This window comes from Bos taurus, chromosome 18 (genome assembly GCF_002263795.3).
Source record: "Bos taurus isolate L1 Dominette 01449 registration number 42190680 breed Hereford chromosome 18, ARS-UCD2.0, whole genome shotgun sequence".
Classification (NCBI taxonomy): Eukaryota; Metazoa; Chordata; class Mammalia; order Artiodactyla; family Bovidae; genus Bos; species Bos taurus.
In genome coordinates, this window is record NC_037345.1 from 51,154,452 (window position 1) to 51,166,677 (window position 12,226).

The 12,226-nt window shown below is 55.0% G+C and overlaps 1 protein-coding gene across 22 annotated transcripts in view; it reads left to right on the top strand.

Moving 5' to 3' along the window:
• Nucleotides 1-9,350, top strand: part of POU2F2 (POU class 2 homeobox 2) — a 30,712-nt gene extending 21,362 nt beyond the window's left edge. For 4 of the 22 annotated variants that reach the window (XM_059877545.1, XM_059877549.1, XM_059877547.1 and 1 more), the window contains 11 exons: nt 2,269-2,374; nt 2,467-2,558; nt 4,526-4,687; nt 4,968-5,109; nt 5,192-5,340; nt 5,417-5,593; nt 5,916-5,982; nt 6,469-6,597; nt 7,289-7,490; nt 7,624-7,697; nt 7,948-9,350. In XM_059877545.1, coding sequence (XP_059733528.1) covers nt 2,269-2,374; nt 2,467-2,558; nt 4,526-4,687; nt 4,968-5,109; nt 5,192-5,340; nt 5,417-5,593; nt 5,916-5,982; nt 6,469-6,597; nt 7,289-7,490; nt 7,624-7,697; nt 7,948-8,282 — 1,635 coding nt within the window. In that variant the 3' untranslated portion in view covers nt 8,283-9,350. Of the gene's footprint in view, nt 1-2,268; nt 2,375-2,466; nt 2,559-4,525; nt 4,688-4,967; nt 5,110-5,191; nt 5,341-5,416; nt 5,594-5,915; nt 5,983-6,468; nt 6,598-7,288; nt 7,495-7,623; nt 7,698-7,947 lie in introns of those variants that run through there. The other 18 variants (XM_059877556.1, XM_024979106.2, XM_059877558.1 and 15 more) reach the window with 10 other exon arrangements.
• Nucleotides 9,351-12,226: the final 2,876 nt, after the last annotated feature.

Genomic DNA, 12,226 nt, shown 5'->3' on the forward strand with positions numbered 1-12,226 from the left:
ACAAAATTTTTGGTAGGACTTACGGATAGACTGGATGGATAAAGGAGGGAGAAATCAGAGCTGATCCCCCAGTTTGTGGTCTAAGTAACGGTGGGTGGGGGACTGGTTAAGGTTCTCATACAAGTCCTCACTGTGAGACCCACGCAAATTGCGATGCATTTCCCCATCTTTTCCCTCTCCCTGCTGATTCAGAAAGAAATCTGCAGACCTCTTTTTCAGCCTTCTGGAGATAAAGGGGGATTTCTCCTGAGAGTCACACTCCCAGAGAGATAGGAGTTAGCAAATATTTTTATTCTTATTCTTATTTATTTATTTTAATCAATAAGCTGAGAGTTATACGAAATCAGAACAGTACTACTAACAAGATTATTTCTGGCCTTACTTTGTGGATTCAATTCCGTGGGCACTTAACGGGGGCTTTCCAGGCTCTCCTAAGGGTGAGGTGTTGCTTAGTTGCTCAGTCATGTCCAACTCTTTGGGAGCCCATGGACTGTAGTCCGCCAGGTTCCTCTGTCCCAGGGATTTCCCAGGCAAGAATACTGGAGTAGGTTGCCATTTCCTTCTCCAGCAGATCTTCCTGAACCAGGGATTGAATCCAGGTCTCCTACATTCCAGGCGGATTCTTTACTGCTGAGCCACCGGGCCTTTTAAGGAAAAGAGGACAGGGAGTTCTCTGGTGTCCCAGTGTCTAGGATTCCAGGCTTTCACTTCCTTGAGCCTGGGTTTGTTCCCTGGTTGGGGAACTGAGATCCCATGAGCCACATAGCGTGTCCAAAACAATAATAAATAAATATAAAATGAAAACTACTGAAAAGTACACGGATCGTAAGTATACAGCTCAGTGAGACTCACAAACCGAGTACACCCATTTAACAGGCACCCAGATCAAGAAACTGAATATGGCCAGGCTTCTAGAAGCCCTTAAGGATCGCTTTTGGTCTGTGAAAGTGTTAGTGGCTCAGTTGTGTTCAACTCTTTGCGATCCCATGGACTGTAGCCTGTCAGGCTCCCCTGTCCATCAGATTCTCCAGGCAAGAATACTGGAGTTGGGTGCCATTCCCTTCTCCAGGGGATCTTCCTGACCCAGGGATCGAACCTGGGTCTCCTGCACTGCAGGCAGATTCTATATGCTCTGAGCCACGCATGCAAATAGAACTTAAAAATCCAGGTATAGCCAAGGTTGGTTCCTCCTGAGGGCTGGAGAAAAGGATCTGTTCCAGGCCTCTCTGCTTGGCTTGCAGATGACCGCCTTCTCCCTGCATCTCTTCATGTCATCTTCCCTCTATCCATGTTTGTCTCTGTCTGCAAATTTCCCCAGATTATATGGATACTGTCATATTGGATCAGTACCCACCCTAATGACCTCACATTAACGTGATCATCTGCAAAGACTCTATTTCCAAATAACATCACCCTCTGGGGTTCTGGGGAGGTTAGGATTCCAACCTATCTTTTTTTCAGGGGGTAAGGGGGGAATGACACAATTCAACTCATAACAATGCCAAAGGGTTTTCCTAAGTGATTATGCCAATTTAATCAGCCACTTGTTCAGTCGCTAGGTTGTGTCCAGCTCTTTGCAACTCCATGGACTACATGCAGCACGCCAGGCTTCCCTGTCCTTCTCTATCTCCTGGAGCTTGCTCAAACTCCTGTCTACTGAGTTGGTGATGCCATCCAACCAATCCAACTATCTCATCCTCTGTTGACCCCCCTTCTCCTCGTGCCTTCACACTTTCCCAGCATCAGGGTCTTTTCTAATGAGTCAACTCTTCACATCAGGTGGCCAAAGCTTCAGCTTCAGCACCAGTCCTTCCAATGAATATTCAGGGTTGATTTCCTTTAGAATTGATTGGTTTGATCTCCTTGGAGTCCAAGGGACTCTCAAGAGTCTGGTCACTAAGGGCTGGAGTATTTTAAAGCTAATTCCAGACATGATATCATATGCTCTGGGAGTGTTTTAAAAGGAAGGAAGACTCGGTCTGATTTACATTTTTAAGCAATTCTATCTGTTCTGTGGGAATATAAGACAAGGCAAATATCCTATCAAGAAAGAAAAGGTAAATAGTGAGCTCTCCTGTGATGACACATGTAGGATGCTCAGGCATCCCGGGTGCCCTCAGCTCAGGGATGTGTCCAGCGACCCGCGCTCTGTCCTTGATGAATGGTGCCAGCCTGCCCTGTGGAGCACCACTTGGGGTTTGGGGGATGCTGAGGGAGGAACCGGGCCAGGACTCAGGCTGTCTTTCTGTCCGCCCTCCTCCCTGCCAGGACATCCAGCAGCTCCTCCAGCTCCAGCAGCTGGTGCTTGTGCCAGGCCACCACCTCCAGCCACCTGCTCAGTTCCTGCTGCCGCAGGCCCAGCAGAGTCAGCCAGGTAAGACCCCCTACCCTGGATGGCCTCCCCCGATGCCTCCACATGACTCCCGCTGCCCCCCTCACCCCGTGTGGTCCCTCTTGTGTCCTCAGGCCTGCTACCGACGCCAAATCTATTCCAGCTACCTCAGCAAACCCAGGGAGCTCTTCTGACCTCCCAGCCCCGGGCAGGGCTGCCCACACAGGTAAGCGGTCTACTGAGTACTTCAGGGTGTGGGTGAAAGGTGTGAAGTTGGAGGAGTGAGGGTCTGCTTCCCATTTGGCCCACTCGCAGCCATAGGGGCCAAGATGGGGGTCGGGAGCCGCAGGGCCCAGCACTGTTCTGCCACTGATTTGCTGTGGGACCCTAGGCGAGCTGCTGTCTCTGCCTGAGTTGGTTTGCTCCTCCACAGAATGAGGGAAGTCAGCCAGACCAGTGGCTCTTAACCCTTGCAGGCACATGGGTTCCTTGGAGAATCTGATGGAAGATTTGAGTCTGACCTCCCACTGCCGCCAAAAGGCACAAGTGCACAAAACAAAATTTCAGGGGTTCACAAGCCTTTAGATCACAAATGCTTCAGATCTCCTCCAGCACTCCAAATAGGGTAGGTGGGGGATTCCCTGAGGAAGGCGTCTGTTGGTTCATGTCCCCTTTCCAGACGAGAGACTGCAAACGGTGGCCCACACTCACTGAAAAATTGAGTTAGTTGTCAACAAGATTCCCAGATTCCCAGCTTCTTTTGACAAAGCAGAAGCTATGGGAAGGCTGGATCTGCATTCAGAGGGTATGAGCACAGGCCCCTTCCCGCATGGTGTGAGCTCTCCAGGCTGTCTTGTCCCCATGGCCTTTCTTTTTGCTGCCTGCGTTCTAAACTTTGATCATGCGTGCGTGCTTAGTTGCTCCCACCATGTCTGACTCTGTGCGACGCTATGAACTATAGCCTGCCAGGCTCCTCCATCCATGGGTTCTCCAGGCAAGAATACTGGAGTAGACTGCCATGCCCTCCTCCAGGGGATCTTCCCCACCCAGGGATAGAACTCTCTGTGTCTCCTGTGTCTTCTGCATCACAGGCAGATTCTTTGATGCTGAGCCACCCGGGAAGCCCCCAGCTTTGATAATACTTTCATAATTACAATTTCAAAGTTTCTTCCTACCTATTTTTCATAACAGCCCTTTCAAAAAATATATAAACTATTTCAGAAAATCTGAAAAGTTTAAATGCTAATACAGGGCTTGGCTACAATACTAGAATGCAAAATGCTCAGAAAATCAAGTTGGTTTTGTAATGTGGGGACCGGAAGTCATTTGGCTGCAAAACCTGTCTTAACCTGAATTGAGGCAGTGTGTGACTTCTTTATCCCTCTTGTGTGATGTTCACCCTTAACTGACAGCTGTTGATATGCCTGAATATAGGATAATGCCTTGACCCTAATTAGAGGAGAGTTTACATTATCTGTGATATATGCCCCATGCAGGCTTTCTAAAACCTGAAAAATTTCTGAATTCTAAAACACATCTGGCCCTGAGGTTTTTGGATAATGCATCAAGGGCTTGTGTATCCAACATCCCTGCACCCATCACCTGTTTAGATGTTTCATTTTTAGGGAAATGAAGCATTCCAGAGAGAACTGCTGCTTCCCTGTAAATTTCCCTAGTATCCCTCCCTATTTTGTTTTTTTTTAATTTTACTTTATTTTCAGCCTAGTCATTTTTAACCTGATTCTCCCAACAACCCCGTGAGGTAGGTAGAGTAGCCATGATTGTTCCCATTCCTCGGAGGGAGAAACTGAGGCCCAGGGAGATTAAGAAATTTCCCTGAATCCCCAGCAACTGGATAGCAGAGCCAGTCCTTGATTTCCTGCCTGAAAGGAGGCTAAAACCGTGAACCCCCGTGGAAAGAGCCTTTGGTGGAAGGAGATGGCTGCTCCTTATGGGAGTCTGCAGGCCAGGAGGGAATGTGCAGAGAATTTTGGGCAGTGAGAGCACCCTTGTGGGGCAGCAGAGGTCAGCTTGATTGGCCATGAGTGGGGAGGAGCCACCTGGGGGCGGGTGGAGGGGAGTCTGCAGGGAGAGTCTGGATGGCAGGGAGGGAGGGAGGGGGACCGAGCAGCCAAGGTTGAGCTCCATCCTGGTCCTCGGGCCTGCATCCCACCCACCTGCCCACCCCACCAGGCCGTGACCCGCCCCACGCTGCCCGATCCGCACCTCTCACACCCGCAGCCCCCCAAATGCTTGGAGCCACCATCCCATCCCGAGGAGCCCAGTGATCTGGAGGAGCTGGAGCAGTTCGCTCGCACCTTCAAGCAACGCCGCATCAAGCTGGGTTTCACACAGGTCTGAGGCCGCCCGCCAGGACAGGCGGTGGGCGTGGGGTGACAGGGCGGCGGGACCCTCTGGTGGCGGGAGGGGTGGGGCCTCGTTATCTGGTGGGCGGGGTAGAGGGTGTGGCCAGATGGTGGGCAGGGTGAGGGGCGGGGAGCATAGGCATCTAGTAGGCGGGGTGAAGGGGGTAGAATCATCTAATGGGCGGGGTTGGGGCGGGGTTAGATGCTGGGCGGGGCTGAGCCTTCTGCCCAGCCCTGACCACGGTCCCTTCTCCGCCCCACCGGCCCAGGGTGACGTGGGCCTGGCCATGGGCAAGCTCTATGGCAACGACTTCAGCCAGACGACCATTTCCCGCTTCGAGGCCCTCAACCTGAGCTTCAAGAACATGTGCAAACTCAAGCCCCTCCTGGAGAAGTGGCTCAATGACGCAGGTGGGACTTGGGCTGGGGTTCCCGCACGGGCGGCGGGCCGGGGGAGGCGCCCTCTCACGCCCCCATCTCCTCCCGGACACAGAGACTATGTCTGTGGACTCAAGCCTGCCCAGCCCCAACCAGCTGAGCAGCCCCAGCCTGGGTTTCGATGGGCTCCCCGGCCGGAGACGCAAGAAGAGGACCAGCATCGAGACAAACGTCCGCTTCGCCTTAGAGAAGAGTTTTCTAGCGGTGAGGTCCCACCCCGGGGCGGCCCCGAGGGCTGGCGGGAGGGTGCGCCCGGGGCTGACGAGCCCTCTGTCCGCAGAACCAGAAGCCTACCTCAGAGGAGATCCTGCTGATCGCAGAGCAGCTGCACATGGAGAAGGAAGTAATCCGCGTCTGGTTCTGCAACCGGCGCCAGAAGGAGAAACGCATCAACCCCTGCAGCGCGGCCCCCATGCTGCCCAGCCCGGGCAAGCCGGCCAGCTACAGCCCCCACCTGGTACCAAGAGCCCCGCGCGGGGAGGAGGGGTCTCCAAGCTCAGGCACACCCTCACCCCTTGGCTGGCACCTCGTGTGAAGCACAACCTACCTGGTTGTCCACAGTGTTCCTAGAATGGGTGGAGGCAGGGAGAGCCACCCTTGGGGACAGGCTGTCACATGGGTGGAGCAGAGTCACACAGCACACACTGTTCTGACGGAGATCCAGGCACCACCGGCGCACACTGGCGTGGCCACACACACTACTGCCCCAAGGTGCAGCCACACGGGGATGACCCAAGGGGAGCTGCTGGAAGACAGCACCTTCTCTCCTCTCTCCCCAGGTCACACCACAAGGGGGCGCCGGGACCCTGCCGTTGTCCCAAGCTTCCAGCAGTCTGAGCACAACAGGTCAGAGCGGGCAGTGGGCAGTGACAGGGTGCTGGGAGAACGCAGGCCAGGCTCGAGCCTGAGGTCCTCAAGGCCACGGTGTCTCAGGGCATTTATGGGCCTCGAGACTGAGCCTGGAGGTGGGGGATGGGGAAGAGGACAGACTCACCCCTACCTGCCAGAGCAGCTCAGGCTTCATCTGCTCCATAATTTCATATGAGAAAAGCAGGAGGCTGATAAAGGTGATGTGTCTGGATTCTGTTTCTGGCATTTATAAACTGTGAACTCCAGAAGTAACTTTACCTCTCTGAGTCTCAGTTGTAAAATGATTGTGAATGTATCATATATACCGAAGCTACATCCATGAATATAGACATACAAAAGTGTGTATGCACATATGCACATACACACTTTTGTACCCAAAGCCCTCCTTTGTTCCTTCCTGGGGCGCGTGCGTACTAAGTTGCTTCAGTCGTGTCCAACTCTGTGTGACCTCATGGACTGTAGCCCGCCAGGTTCCTCTGTCCATGGGATTTCCCAGGCAAGAATACTGGAGTGGGTTGCCCTGCCCTCCTCCAAGGGATCTTCCCGACCCAGAGAACGAACCGGCGTCTCTTAGGTCTCCTGCATTGGCAGGTGGGTTCCTCACCGCTAGCGCCACCTGGGAAGCCCCCTTCCTGGGGGTAGGGCATGTTTAACACCATATATAAAAATAATATAAAAACAAACACCAAATTGCCCCCCCCTCAGGTTAAGAAATAGTAAGTGGAAGTTTGTAAAGTAGTAAGGGTGTGCCTGGTTCTAGGTCTAAACTCTTTATAATGAGTGTTGACTTCACACCCATTTTATTAGACTCTGTTATCTTCCCCATTTTCCAGATGAGGGAACTGAAGGCCAGAGAGGTGAAGGTACTCACCCAAGGGCACAGCTGCGATGTTACAAAGCTGGGAATTGTTGTCCCGGGTGTCTGACCTGAGTCTGCGCTCTGCGCGCTCAGCCTCAGCTGCAACCCCCTTCCTGGCCCCTAGAGGGAGCCATAGGGGTCTGTCCTCTGGGCACCCCTGGTTCTTTGTACCAAGGGGCCCAGAGGTGAGATTCAGGGCTGGATAAGCAGGGTGTGAGCGCACTCTGGGCTCAGGGCAGAGGCCCAGTGGGTGGCTGCCGCTTGTGATGGGATTACTGTCATTGCAGCAGAGGCTGTGGGACAAAAGGGCAGGAGGCCTAAATGTGTTCTGACTGAGGAGAGGTTGAGGGACTGGGCAGGCATCGACCTCGGTGGAGGACGAGTGAAAGCTGAAGTCTCCATCTCTTTGTCTCTCTCTGGCAGTTACTACCTTATCCTCAGCTGTGGGGACACTCCACCCCAGCCGGACAGCTGGAGGGGGTGGGGCCGGGGGCGGGGCCGCGCCCCCCCTCAATTCCATCCCCTCTGTCACCCCCCCACCCCCGGCCACCACCAACAGCACAAATCCCAGCCCTCAAGGCAGCCACTCGGCCATCGGTTTGTCGGGCCTGAGCCCCAGCACGGGGTAAGTGGGCAGCAGCAGGTAGGAGGCTGTGGGGGAGAAGCAGGGTCGCTGCTGCTTCCAGGGTGGGGAGCTGCGCCCCTGGTCCTGCGGGAGGGTCTCTGCCCCGCTAACGCCTCTGCTTTGCCTCTTGCAGAAGCACAATGGTGGGGTTGAGCTCCGGGCTGAGTCCAGCCCTCATGAGCAACAACCCTTTGGCCACTATCCAAGGTGCGTGCTGCCTTAGGTCACTCCCACTGTCACCAGCCCCGTCCCCCGGGGCCTGGAGCCCCCCTTTGCTGCTCCAGCCATGCCATCCTGCCCTCGCTCACTGCATCGCTCATCTCTTCATACCCATCTCACCTCTGGGGAAGGTGTGAGGGGTGCTGACGGGGTCCGTGGGTCAGATGGGAGGACAGAGGGCACCGCGGGCCGGATGCTGGAAGGCACGCCCAGCTCAGCCTCTCTCTCTCCCTCCCAGCCCTGGCCTCTGGTGGAACCCTGCCCCTTACCAGCCTTGACAGCAGCGGGAACCTGGTGCTGGGGGCGGCTGGCGCAGCCCCAGGGAGCCCGGGCCTGGTGACCTCACCACTCTTCTTGAACCACGCTGGGCTGCCCCTGCTCAGCGCCCCGCCTGGCGTGGGCCTGGTCTCAGCAGCCGCTGCAGCCGTGGCGGCCTCCATCTCCAGCAAGTCTCCTGGCCTCTCCTCGTCCTCCTCCTCGTCCTCCTCCTCGTCCTCCTCTACCTGCAGTGAGACGGCAGCACAGACCCCTGGAGGCCCAGGGGGACCCGAGGTAGGGTCCAAGCCCGAGTGAGGGCCCGCCATGCCTCCCCTCCGACTCCTGAGACCCCCCGCCCCCGGCTCCACCCCCCGCCTGGGAAGCAGGTGAGGAGGCCGGCGGTGGGGGCACCAAGGGTCCTCGGAGCAGGAGTGACAAGGGAGGAAAGACCAAAAAATAAAAAAATAAAAAACAAAAGACCAACCAACAAACCAAAAAGAAAAAAAAAAGAAAAGAAATCAACCAACAGAAAAAAGAAAACCAAAAATAATCACAAAGAAACCAGCTGCCCCAAAGGAACCAGAGGTGAAAAACAAACATTCAAACAAAAAACAAACAAAAAATTCCTCACCAAACCGAACAAACCAAATACCAGTCTGGAGCCAGACCTCAACGTGCTCACCCTCACTGCTATGACACCAAATAAGCACCCAGCCAGGGGCAGAGCGGCCTCAGTAGGGCGGACCTTATGCGACCCCTGGCTGTAGGGCCAGGGCTCCCCCCTGGGGGGGGCGGTGGCCAGAAAAGGAAGAAGAGAATGTGCCAGCCTCCCAGCCTGTACCCCGGCCCTGGGCCAGCCAAGAGAGGGCACGGCCTGCGGTGGGGGGTGGGGGGGTGGGCTCAGAACCACCCACCAAATACTCTTTTCCAGAAGGTGAAAGAGAAAGGGCGTGAACAAACTTACACCAAATATTCAGTAGCTTCATCCAAAGGATGTACAGAATTTTTAGCGTTGTGCTCGACAGAATGTGTCCCTGTCATGTGTCCCCCCCTCCCCGGGACTCCCACTTTAACCTCCTCCCTCCCCCACCCAGGGGAGAGTTCCAGGCAAGGCCTGGGATGACTTTTCAGCCCTTTTACCTCCCCCGCCCTTTCCCTTTGAAGGGTGGGCTGGGCCATTTTGCCAAGCTCTAGCTCTCACATGTTCCCCCTACCCCACCCCACCCTGCCCACCCGTCACCCTCCTCAGTTCTGGAACCTCCCACTATCCCTGGTCCAAGGGAAGGAGGAAGTTTCAGGCAAGGGAGGAGAAGGTGAGGGCGTAGAAGTTGTCTTTTTTTCCATCCTCGTCTGTCAGTTTCCCTTAAAGAAAAAAAAAATTCATATTCCAGTGCCTATCCGTGGGATCCTTCACGTTCTTTGACATTTTTGACCAGAAACCAAAAAGAGAACTCACCTCGCTCTTCCCCGCCCTGTGCCCCTCTGATCCTGGCAGATGCCTCTCCCTCCCCTCTCCACCCCACACGCACACACTCACGCACACACCCCAGTGGTGGGGTTCCTCCAGATGGCGTCCCCATCAGGGTCGGTGTGGCAGGGACAGTGCCATGGCCCGTGGTCCCCATCCGAGTGGGCGCTGTGGTGACCACCACTCCCATGAGACCTCCCTCGAGTCTTGGCTGGACCCCATGTTTGCCCAGCCCCGGACGCATCTCTACAGAAGAGGAGAGACGCTGCTGGGAGCCACGTTGCCCTCCTGCTACTGGGGAGGCCAACAAAGTTTTGAACCAAAAAAAAAAAACAAACCAAACAATAAATTAAAACTAGGAAAAAAGAAAGAATTTATAGATATATATATATTTAAGGGAAAGAAGACGAGGACTCTTCAACGAATAAGAAGGAGCCGCGAGGTGGAGCCAGGCCCCTGCACCACTGGTCCAGGCCTTTGGTCCCCGAGGCGGATGGAAGGATGGATGCTTCTTTCTCTTCACAAATACCTCATGGACGTCGTCTTCGGGAAAGCTGGAGGGGCGGCTGGGGCCGGGCCTGTCCCTCAGCCAGGGCGGATGGAAGCGGGTGGGCAGGGCTGAGAGAGGGTGTCAGGGACGGGGGTGAAGAGCCCCAAGCTCCCCGCCCCCCCCCAATCAACTGAAGAAGCTTTAAAAAAACAAAACAGGAAAAAAGAAATGAGAAAGCAAAAAAGAATGGACGAAGGAAAACTAACAAACTTTCGGGTGGTTTGATTCCTCCTCTTGAGTTCTTCTGTTCTCTTCGGTCTGTCGTCTCCCCCCTCTCCTCCTTTCTCTCGGCTGTCCCTCCCTCTTCCTCTCCTCCTGTCTCACCTCTCTCCATCTCCTTGTTTCTCTGTGTCACTCCTCAAACCAAAGTGTTGCTGTGAAGGACGCGAGCCATTGAAATCAGAGTGGCCCCCGCCCCTGGCTGGGCAGGCGCAGAGGGAGGGGAGAGCCCCAGGAGACTGGCGGGGCTGCCGGACACTCCCAGGAGAGGCAGACGGAGCCTCGGATGCCACCCTGGGCCCCGAGGCCTCAGCATTCTCACTTTCTTTGTTGTCTCCCTTCTCCCACCTGGGAAATGAAACTTTCAGGCTGGGCCACGGAGGCAGCAGAGACTCGGCTGTTTCAGGGGTCTCGGGGTGCCTTGTCAGGGAAGTGGTGGAGCGGTTGCCCCTCCCACCCTGGCACCGATGGGGCCTGGCATGCCGTCGACCCATCCTCGCCAGAATGTAAGCATCTCCGCAGAACCGACTCCCCGCCCTTACCCTACTTCTGATTTTGTCCGTTTTTATTTCCTGAAGAGAAAGGACTGGCTAGCGGGCCTGGGCCCTAGCCCAAGGGTTGAGACGGGGCCAAGGGCTCCTGAACGGATAGGAAGGACGTTTGAGCAGAGCCAAGTGAAAGGAATTGCAACCAAAAACCCCTCCGAGAAGACAGGCAGCATGGAAGGCATGGTGGAGATGACTCAATAAACTATGATTCTAGACCAAAAAATAGGAAAAAAAAAAAAAAAAGAAAAAGGAAAAAAAAAGGGGAAAAAAAAAAAAAGGAAAGAAAATCCAGGACTCACCACCACCCACTTCATCCTGCTTCCTCCCCATCAAGTCCTGCCTCCCAGACTGCTCCTTCACCCCAGTAGGAAGCAGGCAGAGAGGAGAGGAGGAAGCAGGGGGCAGGGATGGGCCGATGCCCTGACACTGGTGGAGGGACCCCCATGCAGCCAGGGTGGTGGGGACCCTCCCCATCCAACCCCCATTATCTGGGAAAAAAAAAAACAAGAGAAAAAGAAAATTCCTGGGAGGGGGAAAAAATAACCAAATCCCAAGCTTTAACTACAGCTGTGAAACCAAATATTGGGAAGGGGGTGGGAGGGAGGGAGGGGCAAGTGTGCCCAGGTCTCCCCCCTGGGCCCCCGCCCCCCGAGGACTCGAGATAAGGCACCAAATACCTCATAGAACTTTAATGTTAAAAAATGGAAACCAAATATCGTTGGCTGGGGGCCAGCCAGGGCAAGGGGCTGGGGGGGCTGAGGGAGCCAGGGTTAGGAAGGTGATGGGGGAATTCATGCCCCCCACCTCCCTCTGCCCCTTCCACTCCAGCCACCCCCGTCTCGACTCCGGGAAACAAAACTATCTCATCGTTTTTATTTTGTGGTCTGTACAGAGCCTGTGTCCGTGTGTCTGTGTGTGAGTGAGAGAGTTGTTGGGGGGCTGGGGAACTTTATGTGGGGTTGGGGAAGGAGAGCCCAGGCCAGGTTCTGGGCTAGGGGAGATGTCTGAGATGGGGGGCCAGGGGCCTGGGCTAGGAAGAAGGATGAGTGGACTGGAGAAAGTGGGAGCCCTCTGAATTTCTCCTCCCCAACCTGACCTCCTTACTCAAGGGAGGGACAGAGACTGGGTCTACCTAACGGTGGGCCTTTTAATTGTGCCAAAAAAAAAAGAAAAAAAAACTTGCCAGTAACTAAAACACCTCTCTCTGGCCTCTTCTGGGAGGGCGGGGGCTGGAAGTGGGAGGAAAGACTGGGGGAGGGGAGGCAGGGTCAGTGGCGCTGAAGAACCAAGGCTCTGTATGACCTGGGGCTACGACCAGGAGGAGGGTTAAGGCTCTGAGTTTCCTGTAGGTCTCCTCCCTGGGAAGGCCAAGAGAGGCTCTCCAAGCCCTGCACCCTGGGAAGATGGGGTAAGGGACTAGCCATGTGGTGAGGGCACCTCTTGACCTGGCTAGATCTCGCCCCCCCCCACCCCC